This window comes from Pocillopora damicornis, chromosome 14 (genome assembly GCF_964200805.1).
Source record: "Pocillopora damicornis chromosome 14, jaPocDami1.2, whole genome shotgun sequence".
NCBI classification, from domain to species: domain Eukaryota; kingdom Metazoa; phylum Cnidaria; class Anthozoa; order Scleractinia; family Pocilloporidae; genus Pocillopora; species Pocillopora damicornis.
Genome location: NC_142683.1, coordinates 1867501 through 1879736, shown reverse-complemented (window position 1 = coordinate 1879736; position 12236 = coordinate 1867501). Strand labels below are relative to the sequence as shown.

Here is a 12236-nt window from a genome sequence, read left to right as displayed (position 1 = left end):
GGACATTGCTGAATGTTAAACGGGAAAATCCGCACTGGTGTGCCAGCGTGGTCCACTTCTGTCACGGCCTGGATAGACAGTGAATTTTCCAGAAACTCCCTCAGATAATTAAAGGTATTCTTTGGTCATGCTCATAGTAACGAAGTTGTAACGTTTCAATGAACAGTCACGCTGGTCGTCGCGTGCACGATCACGGGAGACCGCTGTAATTTCTCCACAAAAGGTGTTTTGACATTATTCAACCCTCGCCAATGTGAGGGTTCTCAAATATTTTGAATATTACAGTGAATACCGTAGTAACAGTGGTCCATAACTAATAAAACACCAGATCCACATCATCTCAAGCCATTACAGAACAAATCGAGGAATTTAGCATTCGTCTTGCGATGCAGGAAATCGATCTTCCTAACCACTTCTACTGGTTGCTAAGCCAACCCACCGGAAGCTACGATTGCGGCAAGACTGTCAAGAGACTGCAGAGGGAACCACGAGGAAGATGGAAAGAAATATTCAGGATGATGCCACGATCGCAAAGTATGGTGTAACTAGGATTCCCAGTTAAATACATTTAAATAGGAATTTGTTTTAAGTTTAAATCAATTTTGGGTTTGAGTTTAGTGAGCATATGGGCAGGCACGGCACTGAAAAAGAAGAAAGAAGCGCTAGGTATTTTTCCGGCTAAATGACCTGCTCCTATTCGGGAAATGAGCCTGCATTCCGCAGATGGGAAGGAACTAAGATTGCACTTGGATCAAGAGAAAAAGACATATTCCTCAACGATGTTTCCTGACCAGTCCATAAGCCGAAATAATGGTATTTCTCGAGTTCGTTCAAGTTTTCTATAAACATGGCGCGTTGAGTGTTTTTTGGATTGTTTGTTTTTTAATTAATATGATCATGACTGCTCTCATTCTTACCATTGTTATAATTGTTATTTGCATTTTTTGTTATTTTTCAAACATTTTCAACCGAGTCGAGACAGTAAGGTATGCTAAAGCCAACTGCCTTGATCCAGATCTTTGGAATCGCGATAGATGTAAGTTATTTCACGCTCTTTTATCGTACACACTCGTCCATCAAATCACCTCGAAGAATGACCCCGGAATTGAGGGGTGGCCTGGGAAAGAGAAGAGAAGCGGGGTAGGGGCGGGGAAAGGGGAAACGGAAGGGATGTACAAGCTCCCCCAACATGATCAATTCTGTCAAATATATTCGCACAAGCACTACACATTTACGTACACTGGGATTACTCTATTTTACTATTAACCACTTGCTGATTTGAAGCACCACATCCAACATGACTTCATAACATAAAATAACATTGCTTTTGAATTTACACCACAATCAACCAGCTATATTATTATTTGAGTGGAAAATCTCCAGTACAAAGGATCAGTTATAACATAACTGATTGCAAAATACCTATTCGACAGTTGTGCAACATAATGCTCATTAGGGAAGGCAACATTACAAAATTATATTAGAATAAAACTACTATTAGTGATTGCACTTCAGATAACTACATAATGTTTTAGAAGAATTTTCCTCACTTTTTGCAACATAAACATAATATGCCACTAAATTCTTTTACCTCAGAGGCTCGTTAAAAAAAAGAGACTTGGCATGTTATACTAGGCTGGCCAAATAAATGCAATTACGTGAAAAACAGCTCCATTTGTCAAGATCTTGCCATTGTGGAACCAAAATCTATTCTGACTGTACTAATGGAGCTGCTTACATGTCCTCTTATTTTTTGTTATTTATTTATTTATTTATTTGTCTGTTATGCAAGTGTGTCTGCAGTGTTTATGTGATTTGTAACAAAATCTACACAATCCAGGTTACCTCTTCCAGGCTAGCTTGACTTCATTCAAAGCAGGAAAAATATCTTGACAAAAAAAGAACAGAGCAGTGAAAATACCAACCAAGCTTGTGTAATCAGATCTACTTTTCAACAGCATACTTCTCAGCATACTCAGCAAGAGAAAAAAAGTGTAACTTGTAAGAATGCAATGTCTGTTTAATCCTGTACACAGTTGTTCAGCTGAAATGATAGGTTAAAATCCTAAACTCTTCAAGTCTAACAAACTAAAATCATGAAAAGAATCATTTTAAACAATTCTAATGATGTTTAATCAAGCATGGGACAAGGTTATGCTTCTTCATTCTGCCCAAGTTAATTTCTGGTATACATGAAATACTTCAAACAGACTTGTCACACATAATTCACATAATTGCCACAAACCACATTTTCATGTCATAAATTCAACTTAAAAATAATGCGCTTGGATATCTAATTTTTAAATAAAACTTTGCTGTTAAAAGATTTTGTACTAACTGTTGGTACAAAGTGCACGTAGGTAAACAAATTTTTTTTTAAGTTGTCCAAATTTGGGGGGCATAATTGACAAGTAAGCTCAAAGTCTCTTTGCAGTAGCTGATGCTCAAGCAATAAAACCCAAGATAATATCATTGGCTAACAGAGTTATAAAGTGCAAAGGCAGTTGTAAAGTCGTTTCACATGGCCTTCACTTGTGTAAAATTCAGAAACATCAACCCTATATTTTGTACAATTAACATATTTATAAGTATGACAATTTTTATATACCCATATTATGATGAAAGAGAACCTCTGCAACCTCATTTCCACTTCACAAAAAATCTAAGAGATATACATGTGTGAAATGCAAGACATGAAAAAATCCCAAGTGTGTAATGTGAAAAGGTTTCTATACATTTTGGAACATAATACTTACAGAAGTTAAAGCACTATGAGCTATCAACAATAATTATATTAGATACTAGGTGTACATCATTCATGCATTTCCAGCTTGCCCAAATTCCTTTTGAAAATGAATAACACTACTTTAAAAAAATAAGAATGTGTTATCTTCCAGAGAAGTTCTTGAGCCTTCTAAATTTTCACATTCTTGTTATGTTGAGTGTTACAGAACCTCTTGATTTCCCACACCATTCTTCTAAATTCTCAAATCAGCAACTACTACATAGTACATGTAAAAATCTCATTAAAAGAAAATGCAGTTAAAATTTTCTTAAGTAAATATCCACCATTGCTGCTCAAAAGGTGATTCAAACCTCCAATAACCATTCCATCTGTACAGTATTTTGTTTGAAATTAAGAGCTGATTGGATGGCATGATTGTACTTGCGTGAAGGTGGTTCTGAATAAGACTTGACAGTAATGGACAATTTCAAAACTGATCTGACAGTCACTTGACTCTTACGGTAATTTTTGGTCAGTTTCACAAATCCCAGTCACCATCACTAACTTCAGTCACTTTGGCTTGGCTTGGCTTGGCTTGGTTTCTTTTTTCTCAGAGATGAAAAGTTCAAACAATCATTATCCATGTTAAAAAGTTGTGTACAAATTCCTGCTAAGAACTCTTGATGCTAAGAACTAAAAATGTCACCTTGTCCATGAATTTCCTCATCACACCCAGAATACTTGATCTTGAGTTGGTGTGAATGGGTTGGAATCTTTCTTACTGAGGGGTGCATGTGGAGGGGGGCTGGTTTGCCTTGAAGCAAAGAATGATGCAAAGTCATCTTCTCCATTTGTTTGACGTGTGGTGCTGGTTCCCCACTGAGATGATGACGACCAGCCAGTTGTCCCTTGTGATGACACACTAGGCAGTGTGGACTGCAGATCATGTGTCCATGCATTTGAGAGAGCATCAATTTGGGATGACGTTTCTGCAAATGGATTTACAGTAGTCAGCAAACCCTGATTTGGTTGCACTGTCTTGGCTGGCTGTGCGGTATCAACTGAAGCAGATGCTAGCCACATTTCAGCCTCTGATAGAGGTTTCTGCCTCTGTACTTGGTTTGAGACATTCCATGAGCCTGACCCATTGACTTGGGGGGTTGCCCCCTGAATAGGATATGGCTGTAATGGGGGCACTGCATTGGGGACATTACTCCTCTGACTTAAGTTCGGTATAGCATTAGATGATTGTATTGTTGATGTTGAGTTTGTATTCAGCCCATTAAACATAGAAGGCGGTTGACTTGGAGCACTGTTCTGTGTTACAGGACCTTGAGAGACTGGTGTTCCAAATGATGTTGAAATTGGAGTGGGTGTATTTTTCTGTAGCATAAGGGTATCAACAGTTGGAGGCAATTGTGGAACTGCTGGTTCTTCTGTCAATGTTTCATAGCCACTTGTGTCATTGCGTAGTGGCATGAAAGAGAGAGGATTGGAGCGGTACCTCAGTGACATGTGACGGGTAAAAGGTGAAGGGTGAAAAGGTTGTGGACGTGGTCTTGCAACTGAGGGAGGAGGTTTTAGTACAGGAGTACCAGCATTGTTTTGCTTTGGCTCAGCTGGTGATGGTAACTGCTGTGTTCCTGTCGTCACAGTACCATTCTTAACTGGAGGAGTTGTCGTACTGGATGGGACTGTTGCAGCAGCGATTGGAGCCGTGGTTGATGCTGGCACAGTAGATGGGACAGGGACAGAAGGTTGCATTTGTCCAGGGGATGGCTGCTGTGCAGGTGGATTTGGAGGACTGGAGCCATTAACTACTGGTATGGTGCTTGCTGCACCTGGTGTCCCAGTTACAGCAGCTACAGTGGTACCCTGTTGGGTTGGGGGCTGTTGTTGTTGTTGCTGTTGGACCAACAAAGTGAAACAAAGTGAAGGTAAATATTGCAGTCATGTTTTTGTTGTTTTATTCACAAACAAGATCATTAGAATATGAAGCTTTCATATTCACCCTGGACTCGCAGTATTAATTTTTTTTTATTTTTGATTCAAATTAAATCAAGAAGTCCCTGATAATTGCTGATGATCAGGTACAATGCCTAAGTCTAAAATAACCTAAGTGAGCCTTTAAGAGTTTATTCTCTTCTGAACATTTCATAGCAGCCTCTCATAACCTAGCCACAGAACTGCACACAGGACCCATGAAATTCTCAGGAATATCATAATAACGTATAAAATTAAAGGAGAATTCATACGTCTAAAATACAGAAGAGAATGTTAATCTTTCTCTGACCTCCTTGTGTTGCTGCTGTAGAGCTTGAGCCTTCTGCTTTCTCTGAAGACAAGCTGTGAATGCACAGCCAACTGCATGGCTAAGACGCTCTCCCTGACACGTAAACAGGAAAAATTTGCTTATTATGACTCTACAGGCAGTGTTGAATAGTTCATACAACCAGGATTTATCCCAGTATCAATGGTTTTATTAAGGAACTAGGATTGTTGTTTCCAAAGGAGAAAATCTCCTCTTCCCTCCTCTCTTAGGATTTTTTCAGGTTTCCCTGACAATTTCCTGATCCCTGTTCAATTTCCCTGTTAGATCAAAGGAACTACTGTTCTATTTCTCTGCTAGATCAAAGGAACTACTGCAAAAAGAAGGTTCTTATTCAGATCACAACATGATCACATGAGTCCATCTTCCTAATTTCTAAGTCACCAATTTTGCCCATTGTGTTCATTGATCATGCAGCCAGTTTTAATCTTTCTTAGAGTTCATGGTCTACAGTAAAGTGGAAGAAATAATTATATACAACACTCAAACCCTTTACACCCTAACATCAGTATGCATATTCTCCAAACAGTTCTCTATACATTTCCTAATTTGCTGACAAGGAGAATTTGTCTAACAAGAGATTCTTTAGTAAGCAATCATTTCCTTTATTCTAAAGACCTTAATGTGTGATTCAAAGGTGATACTGTGAGGAGAACTTTGTGTTGGTTTTTCTAGTATTAAGCTTTGAAAAGTCCTTTGAATCTCCAAAGAAAATTACCCACCATTTTGTTTACTTCAATACAAGTACTGTGAAAAGTGGTGTGGTATGTCATGGGATGTTGCAAAAAGGTATCCTCTTTCAATTTTACTTTCTGTTTCCTTTGTCCAGGAAAATATTTTCTCTAGCAACTGTTTCTTGATTTTAGGAGACCAAATTAAGAATTTGAAAAAAAATGAGCATAGAGCAATGAAATGGGAATCATTTCATCATTTAATTTTCATCTGCATGTAAGATATGTAGTGATTCAATTTTCCCCTTTGATCTTAAAATTTCAAACCAATCCATCTTTTTTTCTTTGTCTCTGAGTGACTGGACACTGATCACAGCTCAAAGGTCTTACAATTTTTAGCACTAGGAGAACTTTGAACCACAGTGTTGAAGGTAAGTTACTGTGTCAACTTACTGTGTCTCTCAAAGCTATAAAGCTGTGGCACATCCATCTCCTTGTAGTTCCTTCCCGGCAGATGTAGGAGAAGACTCTGTCGTTACCCGGATCAGGTGTACAAAATGACACTTTTTCAATCGTCTGGTCAATGACAAGGGACTGAAATAAACAGTTAAGTTCGAAAGGCAATTATGTATAGTCTTGCTATCTCCTACAGTAACAAAAATCATGCCAGCTTTGTAATCTGATGAATCAGCAACTGTACACGTACCTAAAAAACAACTTACACTTTCAGTTGTGATAAAATAAAGTAAAACAATTTGACAGCACTACAGATCATCCAAAACTCAGAGGAACTTCACAGCAAATGCTTTCAAGCCATTATAAAATGGCTCGTCAATGAGAGAAGTTTTTACTATACTATACAGCATCTTAAAACTGTCACAGAAATTTAAGAAATTGTTACTTCTCATTGGTAAATAATAGAAGTCACTGTTTACATAAAATGATGAAAACACTCCAGGAGATTTAGAAGAACTCAAATGTCATAGAATGAATGTCAATCATGAGCCATGAATGAACTTTGAAGCTATTTACACTTGACCTTTGTCTTCACTAGCCTTACAACCAGCCTATGTTGTCATCTCTAACAAAAACTATAAGTGAGTTAAGCCTAATTTTGAAATCTAATAAAAACCTTCTGTGATGTAATTTCCTCTGATTGTTGTTATTGTTCATAATAGTCTATGTTTAAACCAACATTAAAAAATATTTAGGAAACAGCATGAACATCGCACAACAAAAAAAATAAAATTATGCAACAATTTCATGATTTGAACAGATGAGTAAGTCTACTGAAAAAAATTAATAAAATAAAAATGCAGGATTAAAGTATTAAATCAAATCCGATTAATTTGACTTTAATCTCGCACTGGCCTTCAAATATTAGACAATTCATTATTTATATCACAAGGTTCATTACTGAAATTTAGTTGTAATATACTATGAATAAATTCTCAGGAGAAACTTATGCTCAAATGTCTGCAGTCAACATTGCATTCTTTGAAAGTAATCCAGAAGATTTCCTTTATATAATAAATTTTCAGAAGGTTAGAAATGACTGAACTGAGGTGCTTATTTTTGGGTGTGATGCCTTGAGAAGAGTTTAAGTTAATGTTTACATTTCCAGGTGTTTGTATTCTAAAGTGAGGCGAGGGAAAATAAGCAGTACTGTCTTAGAAATAAAAACTCTATAAGAATTGCTGTATTTCCATTCAGTTTTTGGCACCTTGAGGAAAAAAAACCTAGTGACTTAATTGGATTTAAAGGAATTCTACAAAGAATGAGGAAACGGTGTGATAAAAATGGAATAACATTACGACTCTGACAGAAATAAAAGAGTCCACAATTTTCCCCATGACACCAGATTGCTTAGCACAAGAGCAGACAGTTCTATCAAAAAGGAAAAAAAAAAGGAGCAATGTCTTCCCGGTGGAATGAAAAACACGATTTTTTCCTTCGGGTAAGAACTGTATGACAGAGCGTCGATTTTCCAAGCAAAGATACTGAATTTTCGAAAGCGCTAATTAATTCGCAATTTCGAGGAAATAAATCAAACTGGATGACTCCGGCTCGAATAAATTTCATGGTTAGGTATTTAAATATCAGTCTGTTTTGTGAAAATTGGTTTAATCACAATTCGTGATGAAAAAAAGGTTGGAGTAATTGTATCTCACGCATACGATGAGCATATGTCGAAACCAAGTTGGGTGGGTTGCATGTTGAAATGATCAGTGAAAACACAAATTACACGAATTAAAAATCTACTGAACGACTACCAATTCTCAGAAGAGAATTAATCAATCCAACAATTTCTAAACACGATTTCAATAGTAAATATATGGTGCTCTTTCATTTGAATTCAGCTGCTTCGAGGTAAATATGCGATGTAGGGACTTATTGGAGAGGAAAGTATTAAGGTGGGTAATATTTAAGGAAAAAAAACCAGAGGAATAATTATACTTTGCGTGAAATATCACCCAAAGAGCGATCGAGAACAAATAAATGAACATTTCCAACAGAGACTATCTTCATATTGAAAGTCTATTTCAAGTACCTTCGGTCCTTTCGATAAAATTAATCCGTGATGAAGTTAAGAAATACAAAGACATCAATTTTCAATAAATACGAAAGCATTCCGTAAAATCCGCCTTCTATCAAAAAACAGGAACAACTTCCGACAGCCAGCTAATATTAGCTGATGAATTTTATCATTCAAGTCTAGATTTTTCCGCGCAGGTCGTTCAAAAAAGTTCGCGTCAAATACTCGCGATTGCGATCATTTGAAATCTTGGATTATTTAATAATGCGTATTGCTCATATATATATATATCGTGCCTCGTTGAAGCGAAAATCCGCCTAAGAACAGACTTAAAAATAAAAAGAGGGCACAAAAAAGACCGAAGGCGGACAATATCACAGACTCGCTGCCTCTCTTAAATATGCCACATAACATACGAATACTTGCGTAGTTACATCAGCGCGATCGAAAAAATTTAAAGCTTAAAAAATACTTGGGCTCTCTTACCTTGGTTTGTTCGTCCACGACTCGTACACAATCTGCCGTGACAAGTAACTGCATTCGCTTCTTTTTCCCTGTCCCGACCTGAAATAAACGAGTACAGATTGATACAACTGGCAGAATCGCTTAGCATAACCGAAGGAAACCGAATTCACGGATACGTTATTAAATTTCAAACAATTAAGACAAAGAGGGCTTCAGCTGAAGACCTCGTTTAAGCTTTGTGGTATCTGTGAAAAATGGAAACAACGCAAAAAACAACCGCTTACTTCTTTCATCTTTCGGAAAGCTTCTGCACAAACTTGTGTTCCTCTGGACTCGGTAACTTCGATCGATCCCACATACTAAAACAGTAAGTTTTCGAATTAATTGAGGATTTGAATATCGTCTTTCAACGCTGTCTTCCACAAAGTTAAGTACCATGCGATCCTTAAAAGCGAAATAACGCAAATCTCATGAAAAATTCGCGATAAATTCTAACCTTGACTGGGAAACTAACGCCTCCATTCCGTACTTTGTAGCTGTCGTTCTCCCAAATTTGTGGCCTTACACTTTCTGGTATGTGCCTTTTAGAACTCCTTAAACTTAAACTTCTCTTCAGCCTATTCATTCTAGTAAAATCATATAAAAATACAGACGAAATAAACAAAGTTACGACAAAAACTCACGCACAGTTTTCAAACTGCATCTAGAAATACGAAAATCTGCTTACGATTGACCGGTCGATTCACGCATGCTCAGTGGTTGCGTAATTTAGTTCAAAATGATTTTGCTAAATGTATAAACAGTTTTGTGTGCAGACAGGTTTGACACGGATTTTTTCGTTGTAATATTTACGGATTAGTACATATTTGTGTTTAGAATTACAGCATAACTTGAAGTTATTTATTAAAACTGGAAAACGATCGGAATGTGCCTGAGAACTATGTAGACTCTGCAAATCTGGACCGGCTGGTCATAATTTAGCTTTGTTCCTGACTTCCGGTTTGAGTCATCACGCGGCTGGTGGTACTCAAGTTCGAAACGACTTAGGGAGCTCGCTTTCAAATCAGACCTCACCCGCCTTTATCAGTACTAAAAATAAACAATAGATTTATCTGTCTCGGCAGTTCGCTCAGTGCGGCCAGAGTTTATTTTCTCTTTGGGTCACAGGACGTTGGAACGGAAATGCTTTTTCAAATAAATCACGTCTGACTAACGACTCCGAATTAGAAATGTTTGCTTCAAATAACTGAATTTCTTTAAATTTTCTAAGCAAGCTTCACGAGATTATCAATTTATTAATTCGTTATCTTTTTTATGTTTTTCCTGAGGATTGTTAGTACTTCCCGAGTCCCGTGATAGAACTTGTGAAGGTCGATGTGGTCAATCGTTGTTGAGATTATATTTTTTAAAATATAATAAATTATATTTACGTTTTAACTCTTATTTACACACTATTGGCGTTTCTTTCACGTTCTTCTTGAAAAATAAAATTAAAAAACATCTCATTCTTCAATTTACATTGCTTGTACACTAAGCTGCACCATTGTAAGTATTATCCGCTGTTCAGGTTCATATATGCGTCTGCACACAGCCTATATTTGTCTCTAATTTGTCTCAAATTTTCACACGACTTCCAATTTTTCTCGTTTCTCTAACCTGAGCAGAAACCTCTAAACCACTTCGAAAATATTTTTTTTCCTTTTTAAGGTTTAGGGGACTTCGCCATTCTGGACCGGGTTTTTGAAAATATGATTAACCTCACCCGAGGTTCGAGTAAATTTTCATGTTAGTTTTATAGCTCTGCAAAGGGTCTTGTCTTTTGTATTTTTTTCCCGTTAGTTTCGAGTCACATTGCGATAAATATCGACAAAACCTTAGCTCTTATACTCGTTCTTCTAAATTAGAAATTTTAGCCAAGGTTAACTTATAATCGTAGATTATAGTTAATCCCCCAGTCGAACAATCCGGCCTTGGAGTTTTCTTCGCTGTCGTTGGTTGTCGTAATCGGCCGGAAGAGTTCGGAAGTTACGATAGCCCGAAAGCCATTTCGTGCGCCTGCAGTTTATCAGCAGTAACTACAACAATTTCTCGGAAGCGACACGGAAAGCAAAGCGCAGCGTATTTTTCGGGAATTCCTAATTTATTAAGGACTGATTTTGCGTGTAGTGTTTTATCAACATCTGTTCGACACCGCCACTATCGAAGAATGCTGAAAGCTCAAACAAAATTTTCTGAAAGAGCGTTTCTTGAACGTCGTTGATGTAAATAACCTTGAACTTAATTTCGTGGTTATCAGTTTATTGGCTGAACAAAGTTGTGTGTATTTCCGTACATATTATGTGTCAAATGATTTGGTAACAAGGAAAGCTAAAACTTGAAAGCAGTCATGGCGAGTTTTGATTCAACAGACCTGAACTGTAAGTATACACAGTGCAAAAAAAAAAAAAATCGTGCTTTAATTGCATGATTCTCCAATTTATCTCGTTGATAAATGTTGCTTCAGCATTAGGTTAGTTTTAAATAGGACACCCGTTGAAATATACTTGACTTTTTAGGTTAATATAGCTTTTAAGAGTTAAGTTGTAAAATAACAAACTATATTATGATCAATTTATTTTGTTAAGGGATATTGATCAAAGCATTTTGTGATATCTCTCGTGATGTTGTTAGCATTAATTTTAGGCTAAAGTTTTGATCTAGGATTTCAAGTTGCGACCACACATAGAGCTCAGGTGGATACCAATTAACGGTTGAGGGTAGAATCAACATTTAGTTGGACAAAGCACGGACCCATTTAGCTCAAGTACTCTTTTTTGCATCTTTTTTTCGCCTTCTGAATGGGATGCTACTCCAGTCTAGCCTTACTTTGGCCAATGCTGGTACCTATTTATACTCTTGATTGGCGAGAAGTACTGTAACAATAAAGTCTTTTGCCAAAGAAACAATGTGGAAGGCACCACGACCTAATGACCTGTGCACTGGACTCCAGGCCAAGGGGTCTGGGTTCAAGACCTGATCAGGTCTTGGTGTTGTGTTCCTGGGCAAGACACTCTACTCTCCCTATGCCTTACTATACTGTATAAATGGATGCCGCCAAATTGTCAGGGAAGTTTGATGAAATGCTAGGGGATAACCTTGTGATGGACTAACATCACATCCAGGCAGGCAAATAGGCTTGAGTACAGATTTTGCTTTGCCTAGTGAAAATATAACAATCTAGCTTAGGCTAAATTGTGGACCTCTCCATCTTTAGTCTGTTCTGTTAATCATTAGAGCAACTTGTGTCTTACATTTGTTTTTGAAAATTTGAAGGTATTTTTGTTCATTTTTTTTTCAGTGGACCAGACAGTTACTAACTTACCCAGACACCCAATAAAAAGATTCGAACCAGCTTTGCGTAAATTTGAAGTGGCACTTCCAGCGGATCTTGCCAGACTTCAGCAACACAAGAAAAACATGGAAACGGCAAGACATCTGTTATCTTTTAGTTTTACAATCTGCAATTATGTG

At 37.2% G+C, this 12236-nt stretch overlaps 2 protein-coding genes across 2 annotated transcripts in view; one reads left to right on the top strand and one right to left on the bottom strand.

The window, feature by feature from the left end:
* Positions 1 to 1236: 1236 nt before the first annotated feature.
* On the bottom strand, positions 1237 to 9483 carry LOC113666763 (uncharacterized). Its single transcript, XM_027182551.2, has 6 exons — positions 9223 to 9483; positions 9011 to 9085; positions 8748 to 8825; positions 6179 to 6319; positions 5019 to 5111; positions 1237 to 4630 (listed from the first exon to the last, which is right to left on the bottom strand). The coding sequence occupies exons 1-6, from the start codon at positions 9349 to 9351 to the stop codon at positions 3452 to 3454; spliced, it is 1695 nt and encodes a 564-aa protein (XP_027038352.2). The 5' UTR covers positions 9352 to 9483; the 3' UTR covers positions 1237 to 3451.
* A 1270-nt stretch (positions 9484 to 10753) lies between these two features.
* The window catches only part of LOC113666765 (syntaxin-17), a 7333-nt gene continuing 5850 nt past the window's right edge, over positions 10754 to 12236 (top strand). Inside the window, exons 1-2 of the mRNA XM_027182554.2 lie at positions 10754 to 11143; positions 12064 to 12191. Of these exons, the coding sequence (XP_027038355.2) occupies positions 11113 to 11143; positions 12064 to 12191 (159 nt within the window). The 5' untranslated portion in view covers positions 10754 to 11112. The remainder of the gene's footprint in view (positions 11144 to 12063; positions 12192 to 12236) is intronic.

Bases quoted from the DNA above. Each gene is read 5' to 3' on its own strand.
- LOC113666763 (XM_027182551.2), bottom strand. From the start codon at position 9,351: ATGAATAGGCTGAAGAGAAGTTTAAGTTTAAGGAGTTCTAAAAGGCAC. The intron at 9,086-9,222 runs GTTAGAATTTAT...TTACTGTTTTAG, and splicing joins GCGTTAGTTTCCCAGTCAAG to TATGTGGGATCGATCGAAGT. The intron at 6,320-8,747 runs GTAAGAGAGCCC...TGTTTATTTCAG, and splicing joins TCGTGGACGAACAAACCAAG to TCCCTTGTCATTGACCAGAC.